A 20,125-nucleotide genomic window follows, 5' to 3' on the forward strand; every position below is an offset into this window, starting at 1 on the left:
AAGCTGCCTCCAGAGGTCAGAACAGCAGCAGGATGATGGCATGGCTTCCTGAGGCACCAGAGGAGTGAAAAACAACATGGGATGTCCGACAGGAATGCTAGAGACATCCCACTTGTTTGGGATCTTGGCAGGGTCTCAATAAAATTCACACCCAGTCCAAGTGTGGATTGTAAATTGCCATTTAACTGCTAGTTTTGTACCTTAAAATCAGGGCTGAGCTTCATGAAGATGCTGGTTTTCTTGTCCCACATGAGGATCAGTCCGCTTGTGGTCTCAATTACCAAGTACATACCCATATAGCGGACTGTGTATGGCACCTCAGCATTTTGTCCTCTCTTTATGACACTGACACGCTCCTCACCAAGTATCAGTTCATAGCTCTGAAACAGGAGGAAAAGGTGATTAGAAATGAACCCAATAGCTGCAACTGTGCTCTTAAACACCTTTTTCTGCTTTTAAGAGTACTACGAATAGCTTATGTAATGAAAACAAATAATCCAAATGTGGTAAATCAAAACTATATAGTTCAAATCTCAGGTTCCTGAAACTGTGATAAAAAGGTGTTTTAAATGGCATAGGTCAAAAAAGGGTGTTTTGGTAGTCATGGAGGAACTACCTTGCACAGAACAAAATAATCTGACTCAATAGGCTAAATTTCTGCTAAAGACAATTTTCCTGTAGATCTGTAGTTTGCCCAAGAGTGGTATAAGATAGGGTGGAAAATGGAAAAGATAGAAAGCTAGGAAACTCTAGCAATTATTTCACTTGAATCTGATTTAAGCTTAATTTACAAGTTTATTTGCTTTTTAAAATATTTTTCCAACTTCCTTGAAGCAACGGATATCTAGGCTTGTCCCAAGCCCCTAAACAGATACAGAACAAAACTGGTCTATATGCCTTCTTACCTCTAAGAAAACTTTGATAGATTTTGAGCAAGTTGTCCCAGTGTTGCCACAGGGAATATTTTCAGTGACAACCCTGAAGGTCCCATTGGCTGTCCCACACTTGTCCTGGGTACAGAATAACATTTAAAAATATATTTTATTTTTGTAGACGTGACCAAGGTTATGTCTTATTTACTATTGCTAATTCCCAGTACCTGGACTAGTGTATATTCACAGTTTCCATTGAAGCTGAATCTTTTGTCGTCAAAGGTATTATAATGACCATCTCCATAAACAGCACAAGTGCCCAGACATTCATCTTCAGTGCATTCCCACTTCCTATTCTTGCATACACTAGGAATGAGAATAAAACATTTTAATAATAAAACAACTCACTGTTTCACGTAGACAATATCCCAACAACTCAGTATTTGTTTGGCAACTCATCCCTGGTAAATGTTATAGTAATTCTGGAGTTAAAATAGTCTTTTACATTTTTAATGTAAAGAATTAAAGCAAAGTTCTGTTCTGCTACTCTGAATGCATTAACTACAAAATATGATAATATTTAATGAACACTGTAGTCCCAAAGATTTCCTCCCATTCTGTGCTTTGGCCATCTGCCTGCATCAGAAAGAAACCTGCTCATACTATTTAATCTAAACTAAAAGATCCATCAGTTGATGAAATGTGCAATCAAAATCTTTCCTCACTGCTGTACTATTTAAGATCTTCAGAAAGGCAAGTGATGGAACCAGGAATGCTGCTTCCAAGGAAGTATTTACCAGGTGTTACAGTCAACGTTGATCTTTTCCCCAGGCTGATACGTGGCTTCATTGTGAATACACGGACATTCCTCTTCAGGAATACAACCACCATTCCCATCTAACACAAGCCCAGCTGGGCATACGCAACCAGATACACATTGTGTGCTATACTGGAAAAGTCAAGAGGAAAAGGTAATTTCATAATGAAATAATCACAATGGAAAAAGGAAGATTAAATTCTCATAAAATGTCTTTATATGGTTTTATTGCTGCCCAGCTTAAATGGGGGAAGACTACGAAGTACTTATAGGACATAAGTGGAATATGGACATGGAATAAAAAGGAAGTTGTTAGCTATTGATTTAATAGAATATAAATCCGTTAAATGTTTTATGTACGTGAATCCTGATTGCTCTGCTGGAGCCTGTGAAATTTGAACTACATTAATCTTAAGTCTCGCTCTGTGTTAGCTGAAGAAGCCTTGCATTTTGGAGTGGGTAATTTGTCGTTGAATGGAGCTTTAAAAAGAAAACAAGTAATATTTTTTTGAGTTTGGTTGAGTTACACTGGAATCTGTTTATCTCATATGGTAGTTATCCATGAAATGGCATGTGGCTACTATCCACCTAGGTGGAGTAATATAAGTAGATGTGCAAGAAGTTCACAACTGCATCATGGTATGAGAAAGAATGATTCCTCCTAGCCAGTTTGTAGCCAGTAATTTTCTCCTAAAGAAGTAAAACGTTTGGCAGAGCCTTGTATATTTTCACTACTAATTACTATTACCTGCAGTAGCTGAAGAAAGGTAGACACTAATCTTATGAATTAAATTGGATGTTACTTTATTATATTTTGGTCTAAGGGTCCCATTGTTAATGCTTCATATCATGGTTTTAGGCTTTTGCTACAAGAACAAAGTACCTGTGTTGTAGATTTGGAGATCAGATAGATCAATTACTTTATCACCAAGAACACAAACAAAACCTGGAAGCACCATTTCATCCAGCCATGACATACTTACACACTGTATATCCAGTGTCTGGCAACTTTGTTGACATTCTGCTCCAGTTGTTCCTGCAGTGACATTCCTACAATCGAAGTAGACCATAGGAGATTCACAGACTAGAGGAAGGAAAGAAGGGAGAGCGGTAAGAAACGGCACATGGTTTATCCCACAGTTGTGACCATTACAACTACCTAGAAATTTCTTGGAAATTGCATATTTCCGTTAATAGGGATTGCTGTCCCTATTCGATCTGCTAAATAGATTAACTTCATAGCACTGAATTCCCAAACACACCCCTTGCCTCAGTATTTGAGAAAAAAAATCTCTATGAAAAAGAGGTCTTATAATGAATTCAGGTTCACTCCTGCCTTTTATGATAATTGTTGCACTATAACTAAATGAGAAATAATTCTATTATTTAAAAATCCATTAAGAAAAGTCAATTCTATTAACTATTTCTGTCCAAAACCTGGCACAGAGAAAAAGATAAGTGGAAGATTTTTTTTTTACCTGGAGTTGGACTGGGTGCTCCAATACAATTCAGTCTTCCCTGAGTGCAAGTGCTGTAAGAGATGGAAAAATATATTTGTTTCCCCTCTCAGACCATGTACTGCAACTGAGAGCTACTTCTCTCTTGTCAAGTTTCAGAATTTTTGAAGGAATTCCAGAATGTTGTTTTGCAGTCTCAGGAAAGAATTTCCCTCAATACCACTACCAGTGTGGCTTTCATATGATATCCATTACTGCTAAACAGGAAAAATCATAGGTTGAAATGAGGGTATATCTCTGCTTGTTGTCTGCTTTCTCATAAGATCTCTCCTTGCTGGCGTTGTCATAATTTTATGCTTGAAAAATCATTGAATTAAATAGAAAATGCACCTAAATACAATTGCTATAGCAGTCTGGAAATATCTTAGAATCATAGAATCATGTAGGTTGGAAAAGACCCTTAAGATCATCAAGTCAAACTGTAAACCTAACACTGCTGAGCCCACCACTAAACCATCTCCCTCAGCACCACATCTACACAGCTTTTAAATACCTCCAGGGATGGGGACTCAAACCACTTCCCTGGGCAGCCTGTTCCAATGGTTGACAACCCTTTCTGTGAAGAAATTTTTCCTAATATCCAATTGAAATTTGGTGCAACTTGAGGCTGTTTCCTCCTGGCCTATCCCTTGTTACTAGGGAGAAGATACCGACCCCCACCTCACTACAACCTCCTTTCAGGTAGTTGTAGAGAGCGATAAGGTCTCCCCTCAGCCTCCTTTTCTCCAGGCTAAAAAAACCTAGTTCCCTCAGCTGCTCCTCATAAGACTTGTGCTCTAGACCCTTTGCCAGCTTTGTTGTTCTTCTTTGGACACACTCCGGCACCTCAATGTCTTTCTTGTAGTGAGGGGCACAAGACTGCATACGGTATTCAAGATGTAGCCTCACCGGTGTTAATTACAGTGGGACAATCACTTCCCTAGACCTGCTGGACACACTATCCACACTATTTCTGATACAGGCCAGGATGCTGTTGGCCTTCTTGGCCACCTGGGCACACTGCTGACTCACATTCAGCTGGCTGCCGGCCAGCACCCCCAGGTCCTTTTCCACTGGGGAGCTCTTTATCAGGGAGTGTAGAAATAGGATGAGGGGTAACAGTTTTAAATTGAAAGAGGGTAGATTTAGATTAGCTATTAGGAAGAAATTCTTTACTGTGAAGGTGGTGAGGCACTGGAACAGGTTGCCCAGAGAAGTTGTGGCTGCCCCATCCCTGGAAGTGTTCAAGGCCAGGTTGGAAGGGGCTTTGAGCAACCTGGTCTCATGGGAGGCGTCCCTGCCCATGGCAGTGAGGGTTGGAAATAGATGATCTTTAAGGTCCCTTCCAACTCAAGCCATTCTATGATTCCAGCCACTCTTCCCCAAGACTGTAGTGTTGCATGGGGTTGTTGTGACCCAAGTGCAGGACCCAGCACTTAGCCTTGTGTAATCTCATACAACTGGCCTCGGCCCATTGATCCAACCTGTCCAGATCCGTCTATAGAGCCTTCCTACCCTCAGGCAGATGAGCACTCCCTCCCAACTTGGTGTTATCTGCAAACTTATTGAGGGTGCACTCCCCTCATCCAGATCATTGGCAAAGGGAATAAAGAGAACTGTCCTCAATACTGAGCCCTGGGGAACACCACTTGTGAGTGGCCATCACCTGGATTTAATTCCATTCACCACAACTCTTTGGTTCCAGCCATCCAGACAGTTTTTCACCCAGTGAAGCATACACCCATCCAAGCCATGAGCAGCCAGTTTCTCCAGGAGAATGCCGTGGGAAATGGTGTCAAAGGCTTTTTTTAAGTCCAGCTAGACAACATCCACAGCCTTTCCCTCATCCACTATGCAGGTCACCTTGTCATAGGAGATCAGGTTAGTGAAGCAGGACTGCCTTTCCTAAACCCATGCTGACTGGGCCTGATCACCTGGTTGTCCTGTACGTGCTGCGTGATGGCACTCAAGATGTTCTGCTCCATAACCTTCCCTGGCACCGAGGTCAGACTGACAGGTGTGTAGTTCCCTGGATCCTCCTTCCGGCCCTTTTTGTAGGTAGGCATCACATTGGCCAACCTCCAGTCAACTGGGACCTCCCTGGTTAAGCAGGATTGCTGATAATGATGGGAAGTGGCTTGGTGAGCACTTCTTCCAGCTCCTCGGTACCCTTGGGAAGGTTCCATCTTGCCCCATAGATTTGTGTGTGTCTAAGGGGTGTAGCAGCTCACTATGGATTATAGGTGTTTCATTCTGCTCCCCATCCCTGTCTTCCAGCTCAGGGGAATACTTTCTTAAAAAACATTCTTAAAAGTTGAAAATATAGTTGAAAAAATGAGAAAGCATTGTTTTGAAATTCGGGCATGGCAGGGTGAGACCAGTTTAAATGTAGCATATTTTAATGAGAAACTAAATATACTATTGCTAGAGTGATTTCCAAATGATTCACTTACCATACAAGCCCATTTTCATGGACAACTTCTCCAAATGGTATGGGAGATCCTCTGTAGTAGCAGGGACATTCATTAGCAGGCACACATTTGCCACTCTCATCCATGTAGGTTCCATCTACGCAGGTGCAGCCATCAACTGGGACAAACTTAATGTTGCAAGTGACATCAGGCTCACTCAGAGACCGACAAGTGGGTTGACAGGAAGAGATGGTATAGCTGTAGCTTAGGGATTTGGGACATGAGGTGGTGTATTTTGCTTGAGAGAGAAAAATAGAATAGGTTTGTTAATTCCAGATGGTAATTTCTGGTGTGAAAAGAGAAACCACAGGCAGTAGAAATAATATGTAAACAATGTTGTACTCTTCTGCCTATGTTGCATCTTTCATATAAATGTATTTCTAAATACTTCCAGCGTTAGACCTGAAAAGCTACTGTACATGTGGAATAAGTGATATATGCAAAGAATAAAATATTTTTTCAGATGAAGTTTCAGAAAGAAACCTCCTTTTGGCTCTGCCATTCATTGCCAAGGCTTCTAAACCTTTTGAAGTATGAGACAAGATGTTTCCCTGAATGTCTCCTGAAAACAGACCTAGTGGATCAATGGAACCCAGCATGCAGCTTGAGAGACTTTTCATTTGCAAGTGTTCTGGTTAGTTTTATTAGTACTGATATTCTAATATGTCACATTTTCTCTGCAATAACTTGTGATACATAAGGCTGTAGTGAAATTCAAAGTTGCACAGAAACAGGTGGAGGCAATTCCGTAATAGCAGTCTTTTCTAAGCAAGTTATGTCTCCCATCTGTTCATATTCGCTCTTGCTAGCAATGGATTGATTCTAAGGGAACAGTAGACAATTACTTCCAGGAGTGCACTAAACAAAATCCCTTCCTCAACACTTACTATATTTGTCTAGAAATTAGTATAAAATAATTGCTGATCAGCAGGTTTTATTGATGTGTGTTCTTAGGAGAGGGCATAGTTAAGAGCACTTACAGCAGACATCAGTCCTCCATCCACTCAGCTGGATTCCTTTTGCAGCACAAGCTCTCACATAGGAAGACAGGGCTGCGCACAGACAGTCCTCGCTATTTTCACAGTTACATGTGTCAAACATGCAGTTCTAAGAATGCAGAGAAAAAGAAAGTCTCGGTACTGAATATTGTCAATCTAAAAAAAAAATTAATGTTATCTTTCCTGCTTTATGCACTAATCTTTCTTCAGATATTCTCACTCATAGACAACACTAACATAGCTTTATCAATTTCCAGTCTTTATCTAAGTTTCCTGGCAGGGGAGAATGAAGGTAATGCAAATTTGGTCGATATCTGCAGTTATTATTGGGAAATAGAGGTTTTAAAGAATCTTACACATTTAACAGCTTCATGTTCCTCTGAACCATATTTGCAAATGTGCTGCACAATAGCATACAGAGCTCTATTCACAGTACGCAGTCTAGACACATCATTTTACCAGTGTCCATACCTGGATGTAATGTTACAACACAAACAGAAATGCATGTTGAAGGAAGGAAGGGCTGCAGTACAGAAATGAAAATACAGGCATTGTGTAAGACAAGAGAAGACATGTCTGGAACAGCCCTTTTCTGGCAGCTAGTTGTTAAACTATTTCCGTTGTTTCTAAAGGCAAAAAGAGTCTAACAAAGTACCGTGTGGTAAACAGAGGGATTCACTGCATAGTGACAATCAGCAAAAGGTCCTTGGCTGTTTGTTAGTAGTCCACACCAATGCTGAGCATATTTTTCTGTGAAGAGAACAAACAACACAAATGCACATTCTTATACATTATATACTCTGTATTTCACTACTCACATAAACACACAGCCCTGGTCTATGATCCAGTTCTGAAATTACATCAAATCTCTCCTCCTGTCTTTTGTTCACTTGGCTCGTGGGTTAAGGTTTCCAAAACCAAATAAGAGGACTTGCTGAAGGGGATGAATAAAAGATTTCCAAAGAGAACTCCTGTGATCCACGCCTGGGACAACAAATTTTCAGCTTAGATATCCTCTCTGTTTTCAATGACGTTAGTTTCCTTCAGTTATGTTTCTATGACTGTTCCTTTACTTTGTTACTTATCCCTAGTGCTTTCATTTTGAATATTTGTTTCTGATTTCGGATGTATGTATTTACCAAGTATATAAGTCTTTATTCTCTTATCGTTGCTTTCTGATGCAAATGTTTTTTCCTTAGGGATGAGCAAAAAAACCCTAGAAAAAATTCTAAGAAGAAGCACGCACCATTTTCAATGCTGAGCGCACAGGGGTTCTCAAAACTGCGCTGGGTAGTGGGGCATGAAGCCTGAGTTCTCCATGTATTAGCAAATGCTGTTGCTGTTCCTTCAATTATTCCACTTATGGCCTTGAAGTCATCAGTTTGGATATTATTGAAATTTCCACAGAGACCTGTTGAAAAGCGGTAAAACGTTTACACTGCTCATACTAGACAAAAGACATTAAGCAAGATGTTCTTATATTTATTCACTTACCACAGGTCTGGCCTTTGAAAATAGGATCCAGCCGCACATATACTTGCATGATGGGTGTGATTTGGATTTCAAGGTGGACACCAAATTTTGTCTGCACGATGATGAAAAATGATGAAGGTCTGAACACGGTGGCATTAGCTGCAGATGAAAAACAGAGTAATCACTTTCTGAATGAGGTTGAATGCTGTAAACAGTGCATCATCATACTATTCTTCTTGAATTTCTATTGTAATTGTTGCAAATTGTGAGGTGAAATAAAGCCAATATTTATGAAAATGGATCAGAAATATAAATCAAAATTTACAGTTCAGAATTTGCTTGTAGCTACCAAGTTGTTAACTTTATTTGCTGTCTCAACATTAAGCAGTCAGAGATTACTCCTTCCAAGAGAATAAGAAGGAAAAACTGTATGGCACTGAGTGTTAAAAAGAATAGTCTTGGTTTTGTTTCTAAGCTTGTACAGCATACATTTGAGCCCTCAATCCGCTGAAGAGGGACATTAAGCAGATATGGAGGTCAGAGACATCGCATAGAATCATTAGTTATTGGGACAGAAAGCAAAAATCAAATTTCTCTCTGAGGAAGTGTGAGGACAGGGGAGGTAAGTTAAAAAAAAAAAAGACATAGAAGAGGTAAAAAGGTATCTTCTATGTTCAACTTTGGGCAGTGAGAAGGAAGTAAACCTGGCAGTAGTCAAATCAAGAGAGTGTAAATGCTGTTTGCTTCTTTTTGAACTCTTGTCTGTCTTTGTACTCTCTTCTGTTCCTTTACAACAACAAACTTCCCACTTCTACTTCAAAAGTAGTTGTGTGACTCAGGAAATATCCCAAAGAGAACCAAGCTGTGAACATGCAGGTTCTGAACAAATAACAATCCTTTTATCTTCCATTGTTTAAGAAAACACGTAGGTGCAGAGTTGAAGTTCTGAGCTTAATTTTCATGGAATGTTAAAGAAAAAAATACCTGCTGAGAAGGGCAGCAGGGTGTAGATTGAGTTCACAAACACATGGCCATCAGGTTTGACCTCGATGAGCTGATAAGGAAGAGAAACAAGTATGAAAGATAACTATAGTCCAAAGAGTAATAATGGTGATGACTCCAGTGATATTAATTAAAATTTCACCTCCTCCCTCTTTACACTTTGTACACTTTACTAATTTTCCCTGACACAAAAGAATTATTTTCAAAGAGACTTTCTCAGCACCTTAGGGAATTACATCATCTTGGTCTCTTTGGCCACATCTTTGTGATGAATTACAACCCTTACTGTTGTACTCGTATTTTCAAACTAAAAAGCTTGTGTTTTCTCCATCTAATTAGCAGACAAAATAGCTTTTTTCTGCTTTATGAGTAAAATGTTTTTCTTAATGAAATTTCACAACGCCAAATTTAGGGCTGAGCCTGATCTGATTTTCATAACAAAATCAATTTCTTTTCACTTGATTAAAAATATGTACTTATTGCATATGCTGACCATTTGAGAGAGAAATGCAGTTCCCTGACTGATTAAGGCCTAGCTGCTTTGCTCCCCATATTGTTAATAGTAATTTCCCATGCTTATTTTACATTCTTACAGTTTGTCCTTTATTCATGTTGAGGGTCACTGTCTTTAAGCATGTCTCAGTGTCTGTTCGGCCACATTTGCGCAGTTCTACCAGGATGGTGAAGATTTCATCATTACAGTGCTGAAAGAAAATGCCAAGAGTTATTTCATGAAAGGCCAATAACAGAAGCTTTCCATGTAAAGTTTCCTCTCAACTCTGAAAAACATATTTCTGTTTCTGGAGAAGATCCAGACCCTCCCAAATCCCAGGCCTTCTTTAGCCTAAGTTTCAGTTTTGCCTTTTGTAATGATTAGGAACAATGACAGAATTAGAATCTGGTTTTGCATTTTATTGACGATATCCATATTTGGAGTTTCTATTCATGCCCACTTCTGTTTGATTCATTTCTACTGTATCTCTCATTTTTCTGTAGCTGGTATCAATGATAGACAAAAATTTCAGATAAAATATATTTCAGGAGAACAATATCTTACAGTTTTGGTTGTTTTTTTTTTTTTTTACTGAATTGTACATATGGGGAAAAAGGAGAGGAAAGAACAAACAGAAGAAGCACCTAAAAGATCAAAACATCTCACTTGCATGTTGCTGTAATTAAATATTTTTATTATAATTTAATTTTTAATTTTTATATTCCTTTTGACTTATTTTTAAATCTGTTTTAAAATGTTCAAAACCTAAATGAAATGTATTAGTTGACTTGAACTGATTTTCTATATTTGAACTTCACAGAAATGAAATAAAAATATTAGTCTTATGAATTTAGAATATTTTTTTCAGAACTGTTATTGTAATTTTTCAGACTTGTACCATTTATTCCAATACCATATAATACAATAAGATGGCAAAAGTTATGCAACTGTAAGAAAGCTGGATTAATCACACTGAAGAACGTAGACTAAGCAAGTTCTTAAAAAAGTCAATGCTCTTCAGCAATTACTACATCACAGAACTAGAAATTCCCCAGTAAACACCGTGTACTGTTGCATGACATCCTAGTAGTTAACTGGCGATTGTCATTTGAATGGCACTATATGTTCTAGTAAACATCTGGCTGAGAGGCAAGTTAACATCTGTATACCAAAAGAGGTAAGTTTCAAAAGCGTTGACTGAGATCACCTTTTCTTTCTATAAATGTATAAAGCTTTATGACCTATTAATACCTGATTCCCACCTTAGAAAGGACATATGTGCAGTCTCCATGGTAATCGTAATGGTTTTTATCATATGTGGTAATATGTGAACCTCCCTCTACTGAACATGTTCCTGGGCATGACATGTCTTGGCAACTCCACTGGCCTCCATTACAGGTACTGGAAGAGAGAGAATAAAGTTAGCGGAAATCAGTAACAGTAGTCCAGAGTAAAAGGAATTACAGTGACATTAAGTTCAACTATTTTGCTAGTGTTTTTCCCTTCAAGCTGTAGTTTGACACACAGTAAATCTAGGTTTAAGACTTTCCAAAACATTGTGAACATATGTAAAAGGAATGACTCTTGTATGTATTCACTTTGCTTATTTAAGTGTTTTCCTTCTTTGAACAGGTGAATTCTCCAACAACAGGTACTGGATGAGTAATTACTTGTTTTTTGCAGCTAACATCAACTTCTATTTTTTTTATGCAAATGTATCAGAAAGTAACAGAAATAACACTAACCCCACGTCTACTCCTGATGCAGAGCATATCTGTTTTCTAAGGCAATGTGGTAGTGCACAAGCACAGAATTAATAATTGTGAAATCAAGGTTGTATTGTGTCATCCCTTGCTTTCTACAGGAAAAATAAATATTTGCAAATACATAAACGACTGCGACTTCATTCCCCTTAGAGAAGTCCAAATGTTTGAACAAAATCAACAAAGAGGAAGCATTTTAATTGACTGGTGAGAAACGTAAACATTGTTAATCCCTGCTTTGATCACCTTGAGTTAGAGTGCAAAGCTAGTTAAGGCAGTTGCTAAATAAAACAAAGAATGTTCCTTAGGGATGTTTTGGAATTGTAGCGGTCAGTTAAATACACATATCGATTACCAATGATGCAATTGCATATAACAAACCATTATGCTCATTAAACATATGAGAGGAAATAGTAAGTTAGAAAAGTCGCAAAGGTTACCAGGAACGGCACTGCTCTGCAAAAGAAGCTCCTGTAGCGTAGGTGTTGCCATTGTAAATGCAGGAGCACTGCTGAAGGGGAATGCAGCCAGAATTGTTGATATCATCAAATACAGTCCCTAGATTCAAAAAAAGACAAAATCTTGATCAACTAAAGAGGCATTTCCTATACACCATTTTTATTCATTACAAATCCTACATAGAGCAGATCTGCAGCTGTTGTGAACGGACATACCTATGCTGAGGACAGTGGGACTATGCCAATTTATACAGTGAAGGATTCAACATTTGTATTCTTAAAATCCACCTGCTTTGAAAGAGGGACTTATTGTAGTACAGGTGGCTTGTTGAGAGACTGGTCTTGATCTGTTTGCTCTTCTGCTTTCCTACTTTCTGAATACTGCACATGCATTGGCAATTCATCCAGATAACTTTTATCACCTGAGACATGACAAATGCTTGTCACTTGCAGCTGTGAAAAAATGCAAATACAGGAGGCTTATACCCCATGGAACCTGCCTGAATCCTACAGGTAAGCTGTTGCTGTTCTTTGAGATCAGAGATATGAGTAGGTAAGAACTTGCCTGGGGGGCAGAAACAACCATCCATGCAGTGTTCTTCACAAAACTGAGATCGTCCAGGATTGGTGCATGTGTCAGCGCAGGGGGAGCTGCACTCCTGGTACTCCATGTTGTAAGGACACTTCTTTGCTGAAATTTTAAAGAAGGAGAAATTTTTTTCAGTCAAAAGTATTTCTAGTTCACTGTAGGTGAAAATGTTTATATTCATTTAAGTTTTTCAGCTAGATGTAAAGCCATACTAAACTGCAGATCCACTGCCAGCTCTCAAAATTTGCAAATTTAGTCCCCTAGATCCATATTTTACTGTTGAGATGTTTTTTCTGTGACTATCTGGTGCCAAACTGTCTCGATGACTGGGTTTCTGGGGACAGCAAGGTAATGACCCCACAAAGTCAGCAAGGTCTGTGTTTCTACCAAAGGAACCCTTCTCACGAATGCCTGCATTGCTAGCGAAATATAAGACTCAAATTCCTAAAGCTTTAGGAATTTGCATTTTTCAGATACCATTGGAAGGTTAAATAGTACATCATGGGGCTTTGTTTTGGAGCAAATGCTGATGACTATTAACAGCTACACCCCATAATATAGTATGCGTTTAATTCAGTGCAAATCTCTATGAAGATTACGGTGGTGCAAACTCCTCACTACCAAGCAACAGGAGACAAATAAGTACTTAATTAGCCAAACACCTGTGAAGATCCAATCAGTCAATAATTGAGAATAAATGCTGTAGCCACCATGAGAAAAGGAGAGAAACAAGAATACAGGTGAGCATGCCTCTGTCTTTCTCCTCCTTTCTGCTTCACTGCCTTTACTGTCCCAGTTCACTAAATAACACTTTGACTCTTGATTAGAGTATCTATCTAAGCGTTTGATAGTGTTTAATCCAGTTTGCAATAAAACCCTTAGCTCTTTTGCTGAAGTCTTCATGCTGGAACTTGTACATCAGAACCCTCTGGAGAATAGAATCTTTAATGGCCTGTAATTTCTCATGCATCCTCACCATCATTTGAGAGCTTGTAGTTTGTTAGTTACTGAGCATAAAGCAAGGCTATCTCCAGTGATACTTACGACACAGTATTGAGGTTCTCCAGTTCAGGGGACTCCCACCAGCATGAGTACACTGCCGGGAGTATTCAGCAAAGGTGTCACAGATACATGAGGCGTTTTTAGACTCTTCAGAGCGGCACAAGTCTTCTTGGCAAGCCATAATGTATTCTCTAACATCAACTAGGATATTACACTCTGCAAATGCAGAGCTAGTCAATGTTTTCTGGCATATGTCATCCTTAGGAGAAAAAAAAAATAATTAAACAGCTTCCAGAAAATAGAAAGAAGCAATTTTTTTTGTGTTGTTACTTTGTATAATTATTCTTTGTTAGAATCTTATGTGCCTCTTTAAGTTGCTGTTGCCCAAGGGCTTTTCCTGTTGACCCATCTAAATATGTAGAAGGGTATAGATAAATCTGAAAGAAAAATAAAGGAATAGTCAAAAGATCCTTACAGAATTATCAGTGCAATTAGCTGTCGGGGTAGATGTAGAGTCTTCACAGTGTTCTGTTGGGCCATCCATTTTCTGCATATTCCCAAACTGCAAGGCTGTCATCTTAATATCTGTACAAAAAAATTTTAATAATGAAAGTTGGGGGTTTTAGTTCAATGCATCAGCCTGTTATCTTCTCCTCTCAAGAATTCTCCTCAAGACTGGCCAAGCCATCTAGTTCGCTTAAGTCTTTAAATTTGATGATTATCCATTCCACAGGAAGCACTGTCTCACTTTACGTTGCACAGCACCCCGGAAAAGGTAAACATTAGAAAATGATTCTCAGCCTATTACATCTAGATGCAAACTAAGATTTTTACCAGAAAAATAACAAACTGTTTTAAGATTATGTTGAGCCCATGCAGGGAAGAGAGAAAAGAATCCAAACAGGGATTTGGACAATGGAGAGTGCTGTGAGACAAGGTTTAGGAAAAAAGAATGATGAAGATAAGATCTTACAAAGACTATGCAATTCAGCAGGCAAATGTGGGTATACCTATTTTAAGATAGAACTGAAACAATAAATGTACTGACTAGGCAATACAATTACCTTTTGTTTTATTGAATATATTTCTATATTTATAATATTACTAAAAATCTGGCTCATTTTTATGGGATTAGCTGATTAGGTAAATAAAACCTGGCATACAAGAAATGTGCAACCAGTTGTTAGCACCAGTACTATATTTATACCTAAAGTATTAAATCACATTATCCGATCTCTGTAATACAAATTTTTCAATAGAGAGTGAATCATGTCTTCTGGGTAATCATTTAACAGGATAGGAAAGAGGAAGGCTGATGATGTTAGAATTAAAAGAGTCAAAAATAAGCATGTCGGAGACTCCAGAAACCAATTTTTATTATTTAAAAAACTCACTGTTTGAATAGAACTCATTGTAAATTGGCAAGCCATTGAAGTCCCCACAAAGTCCACAGGTCTGATTGGCATATTTCTCATTCAATTCCAGCTAAAATGATGGACAGTAAGTTGACAGAAGTTAGTATAAACATTCTAAAATATATTCAAGGTCACTGAAAGCACCTGCACCTGCTGCCTGTAAATAGTTTTCATCACATCTGTGTAATTTTATTTAGCAATCTAATTCAAACATGGGGGATAGAATGAGGAGTTGGCTTGGAGTTGATTTACAATGCAGAGTCCAAGCTATTGATGCTATCGATGCAGACTTGAGTTTTCACTGCAATATCTATATTGCTCTCGGCCTCTTTCTCTCTATCCGTTTTTCAGAAAGAAAATCAAATCCAAAGCAAAAATAAAGTCGTAAGAGAGTGAAATTCTGCCAGAAAATTATATTTGAAGGGATAAGTAGGCCCTATGACAATGACAATATTTTAACAATATAATGAAAGTGATTTTTCACCCTATTTTAAGCAGACGTCTGCTATCCACTAGAAGTAAATCCATGTGATTTTCTTTAGGACTACCTGGATGCAAACCTATCTCTGTTAAGAAAGAATTGCTCAACAATATGAGATAGGAAGGCAACGGTAACCCCCTAAACAGATAGGACCTGGCCTAATCAAAGATTAGGTCTGGTCTCTGAAGGTGTGTACAGGTCCAGGAGCAGTTCTTACCAGGATGCTGTCATCTTCATTCCACATTAACACAATACCCACTTTGCTGACAACTTTCACATAAATGCTGCTCTTCTCTATCATAATTCCAGATTGGCTGTATGGCAGTTGAACTCTGGGAAAAGGCAGAAAGAATGCTGGGTATTGTCTGATCCAGATGTTTGATAAAGAGAAAAAAAATGGCTTGTGGTATCTGTAGGGATTCTAAAATAATACAGTTATGTGGAAAGGGAAGTGATTAAAAGATAAGATGGTCCAACACCATCTAATATGGATCTGAATTTGGATCCGACCGTTAGGATTTTTCATCCAAATTTTATTTTTGAGGTAATCTTTAAGGGAAGAATTAATTTACTGTGAAAGGAATTAATAGCAACTTATTCAGTATTTATGTTGGTAAAATTGTCAGATTTATTGAAGAACACATCGTTTTTCCCCCAAATACACAAAAGTACTTGGCAAGTTTGAAAAAACAAAGGTCTGTGGTTACCAAACAAGTGTTATAAAAACTTACTTATTGCTGTTGATCATGACAACATCCTTTGTTAGTTCAGCAGCTACACCTTCAAGTTTCATGGTGATACGGTTGATTGTTGGAGCATTTCCCACCACCATGCGCCTAATCTGGATGTTGAAATCCTCGTAGGGAGCGTTGCAATGGGATGCAAAAACATAATTACAGAGCCCAGGGAAGGAGAATATGTCTCCATCAAACGTCTTGAAGTGGAAGTTGCCCCATGTGCTGCACACGCGGCCATTGTGAGCAGGATTGGAAGCTGTGAATTAAAACTGGCTGTAAAAAGATGCCTTAAAATTCCCAGCCTTAACATGGTGAAAATCAACTTGTCCAAGGCTTGATTTTGTCATTGAATAGTTTTTGCCTGCCTGCCTTCCTTTATTATTTTCTGTCCACCTATCCATTATAAAACTGTGTACTATTTGTCACTCATATCTGTTACTCATATACCCATAAAAATGGTTATAGTTATGTTCAGCTAGAGTTCTTACTAGTTGTCCACATTTCAGTTAAGATAACAGTTCAATGTTAGTTGCTTAACCACCCTCTTTCTCCTCTTAATAATCCATGACTTCCTTTACCAGTGCCTTTCCCTATTTGTGTTAAATTCCTCTGTCTACATCCCCTAAATTAGAAAACATTGAATACATTTAATTTCCTTTACTTACGTGTTATTACTAGATTTGTCAGCATTGGCTGGATGATGTTGACATTAGATGAAACTGTAGCGGAAGCTAGAAAAAAGTAAGAAAGAAAACAAAAACTAGTATAGCAATACCAAAATTTGCACCAAAAGTTGACCTAGAAAGGACTAGAAAGTAAGTAATGCTGGATCCAATGAAACAATGTTAAACCTGTTTTGTTTTACAGAGGCTATGGATCAGGTTAAAAGTGCATACTAAAATTCAAAATCAGGGTAGTTAAATCATAAGAAGTTGCTTTCAACTGTGATGATCTGCATTTTTCTACCTTTTAGTTTTGACCCTTTTATGAAACTCTGTATTGTATTAGGAGAGGCAGAAATTCACAGCTCTGCATATTGGAGTGCTTCAGACACATTGAACAACACGAAGGGTGAAGCTGTATTAAATTAGCCTGTTACTGGTACAAAAGCATAGTTGCCATCTCATTACACCTCCTCTTTCTAAAGAGGGAATAAAAACTTTAATTATCCCCCTTGCTCTCTGTTTAATATTTTTCTGTTAAGGGGCTGAAAATTCTTAGAAATGATCACAAATCTGTTGTACAGGATGATCACAAATGATTACATGACAAAAGTCCATGAAGTTAGGTTACCATTTTGATTTCCTATCATCAGCCACTGACTTTGCAGCTTGACATAGTGCTTTCATTTCCTTGTTTGTAAGAAACCAAACATAATGCATGTATATTCCACTTTGATTTTATATATATGTATTCATGCGCATAGAGGCATAAAGCCTCTACAAACACACATCTGTCTTCTTAGTTACCTATTATTCTTCAAATATAACCATACTGTGTGTGTTTAGTAATTGGTATCTAATAAAGATATTACTATTCCTTTATAGAGAGAGGCTTGTTAATACACATTTATCTTTATTTAACATTACCAGCAATACGCTAAGGAGGCGTTTTAGGCATTTTTATTGTTTAGTAGGGAGGTAGCAAATAAATACAAATAAATACACAGAATAAATGAACATACTGTTTTGAGTCTGCTGAACAACCCCTGTGTAGTTAATTCCTAATTCCTGTTGGATTTTAATCTGGGCTCCTGTGAAGAAATCGTAAAAAGCATATTAAGTACAATGTCCTGTATCTGAATTTCTAAAGCAAAGCATTTAGATAGGATCAAAGAACCCAGATACATCTCTGTAAGACAAAGGGGAGAGTCCTTTATCACATCAGAAAAAATGAAACAGGCCCCCAAAAAAGGTAAAACGTAATTATAGAAAGAGACTTTCTATTACAAATACACAGAGTTTGAAAACCAAATACATTTCATGTATATCTGCTTACTTTTTTTCCCTTAAAACAAGAGATTTTAGTTTTCCCCTAAAAAACAAGAGATCCTAATGACTGGATCACAGCCCTTATTTCAGTGCTGCACTAAGTCTCACTAATGTATGAAACAATTACAGGAAGAATTCACAAGATGTAAGATTGTGACTGTAAAAGTCATTTATTAAAATTGCTGTGCAGTAGCTTGGTAACAATAAGAAAAGGCAAAGAACTGGTTAAGAGAAACAGGATGCTTAGGGCTTGTTCCAGTAATGTCAGTTTCTTTAGTGGCTAAGCACAGGGCCTTTTCTTCTGGAGCAAATTTAAAGCCTCAATCAGGGATCTAGATTTGCTTTACATCTGGACACATGACGGTACCTCCGAGTGATAATACAAGGGCCGTAGCCTGAGCAGTAACCCAGGAGAAGTAACCAAAAGAACCATGTTTCCTGTTCTACCCCTTTTCTCACTCTGAAATGGTTCAAACTCACATCTTCTCTGTAGAAAACTTTAAGCCTCCTACTGGAAGTCTATTTAACCGAGGGTTCTTGCTACCCCACCTGGAGTGGAGACACAGTGCTGAAATCAGTGAGACACTGACAAAGGAGGAAAAATAGGCCATCAGCATATGACCATACCTTTAGGGCACTCGGCTACATGAAAACTGTCCTATTCTTCTGCCTTACTTCAAGGATTATTTTTGTACCTCCAGTTAAATAGCTACTGGATCAACTACATGAGTTGTCTTCCAGATGAGTTCTCCTTCTCTCTATCATGACTCCATAAGTTTTTAATTCCTTTCCACACATGGCCCAGCAATACCATTGGAAGTATTGGTAAAGACTTTCGAGAGATGACAAACATTGACCTGAGCACTTTCACGCCTAGAAAAAGACCGACCCTGAGCTCATAGGTTGGTGCTCTAAGCTCTTGTCTTTTATACGTAAATATGGTAGGCCTTTCCTGTAAAAGAAAAATGGCTACAAATATATTTTGTGAAGGACTGAATCCTGTCAGCATGTGGTAACCATGCTTGGAACTTGTTGACTAGCATGTACCTATAACCAGCCAAGTCTAAATCCTCAAAGGACTTATGTGATGAAATTACTAATATCTGAATCCTGATCAGGTTTATGTGAATGAGCACTCCAGGTGTCTGGAGAATTTCTCAGTCAAAGAGGAACTGCCTGGGTAATTTAGTCCTAAGTTAAAACCCCTTTGTCCTTATACATTAGGTGGGAAGAGTTCACTGAGTCAGAACTGGATCCATAACACCCATCTCACTGAAGAGGGAGCCACACTGGTGGGAGAGGGGGAAATAGTGAAGTCAGAGGTGTGCCATAAACCGCAGTCCCCTTTGGTGCTTACACTCCTTGCTGAGCATTTCCTCCACTTAAGACCCTCAGCCCAGATACCTCCATGAAAGCTGGACAACTACCTTTGTCTTAAAAATAACCAGATCAGGAGCACCTTTTTTATTTTATTATTTTTCTAATGTAACTTCCTGCTGTGCCTACAATGTAAGCAGATTAAGTACTTGATCCCAGAGCTGAAGGACACCTGTCTGAAGGGATTCAAGCCCCTATTCCCAAAGATGTCCCCAAGAGACTCCTGCTTTGGACGAAAAGGTTCTGGGCAGCCTCACCACATCTAGAAGTTGCTGCAGTCTGCAGCTTTTACTTCTTTCTCATTTAACTTTATGTGTGACCACTAGGGATGTACAAAGAAGGAACTTAGGACAGAGTTTAACTATTTTCCATTTCCTGGTAGTCTTTCAGAATCACAGATAACATCATTAGGTAAATGCATTCTTATGATTATAACTGATACTGATCAGGTGAGAAAAACTGATACTGATCATGTGAGACAAATGCCTCTGTAAGTCTTATTGCTCTAACCCAACACATCTATATGAATCCCAGCATGCACAGAATCATAGAATGTTTATTCTAGCATGAGAACCTTTGTAACAGAGCAAAATAGTATATGCATGTATTTTGGTCTGTTAATTTTTCTCAAGGAAACAGCAGGGGCTTTTGTTTACTTAGCAAATATATCATTCCCAAGGAAATTCTAGC

At 38.3% G+C, this 20,125-nt stretch overlaps 1 protein-coding gene across 1 annotated transcript in view; it reads right to left on the bottom strand.

The window, feature by feature from the left end:
* LOC128908196 (mucin-5B-like) overlaps positions 1-20,125 on the bottom strand; it is a 45,815-nt gene that overhangs the window by 17,036 nt on the left and 8,654 nt on the right. Inside the window, exons 2-23 of the mRNA XM_054197880.1 lie at positions 16,733-16,798; positions 16,062-16,323; positions 15,548-15,662; positions 14,829-14,919; positions 13,910-14,019; positions 13,477-13,693; positions 12,409-12,534; positions 11,826-11,943; positions 10,885-11,023; positions 9,723-9,833; positions 9,112-9,181; positions 8,149-8,286; positions 7,901-8,065; positions 7,310-7,404; positions 6,637-6,763; positions 5,639-5,894; positions 3,180-3,220; positions 2,673-2,773; positions 1,670-1,821; positions 1,100-1,238; positions 906-1,010; positions 201-380 (exon numbers count right to left, since the gene is read on the bottom strand). Of these exons, the coding sequence (XP_054053855.1) occupies positions 201-380; positions 906-1,010; positions 1,100-1,238; positions 1,670-1,821; positions 2,673-2,773; positions 3,180-3,220; positions 5,639-5,894; positions 6,637-6,763; positions 7,310-7,404; positions 7,901-8,065; positions 8,149-8,286; positions 9,112-9,181; positions 9,723-9,833; positions 10,885-11,023; positions 11,826-11,943; positions 12,409-12,534; positions 13,477-13,693; positions 13,910-14,019; positions 14,829-14,919; positions 15,548-15,662; positions 16,062-16,323; positions 16,733-16,798 (2,924 nt within the window). The remainder of the gene's footprint in view (positions 1-200; positions 381-905; positions 1,011-1,099; positions 1,239-1,669; positions 1,822-2,672; positions 2,774-3,179; positions 3,221-5,638; positions 5,895-6,636; positions 6,764-7,309; positions 7,405-7,900; positions 8,066-8,148; positions 8,287-9,111; positions 9,182-9,722; positions 9,834-10,884; positions 11,024-11,825; positions 11,944-12,408; positions 12,535-13,476; positions 13,694-13,909; positions 14,020-14,828; positions 14,920-15,547; positions 15,663-16,061; positions 16,324-16,732; positions 16,799-20,125) is intronic.

This window comes from Rissa tridactyla, chromosome 4 (assembly GCF_028500815.1).
Source record: "Rissa tridactyla isolate bRisTri1 chromosome 4, bRisTri1.patW.cur.20221130, whole genome shotgun sequence".
Taxonomy (NCBI): Eukaryota; Metazoa; Chordata; class Aves; order Charadriiformes; family Laridae; genus Rissa; species Rissa tridactyla.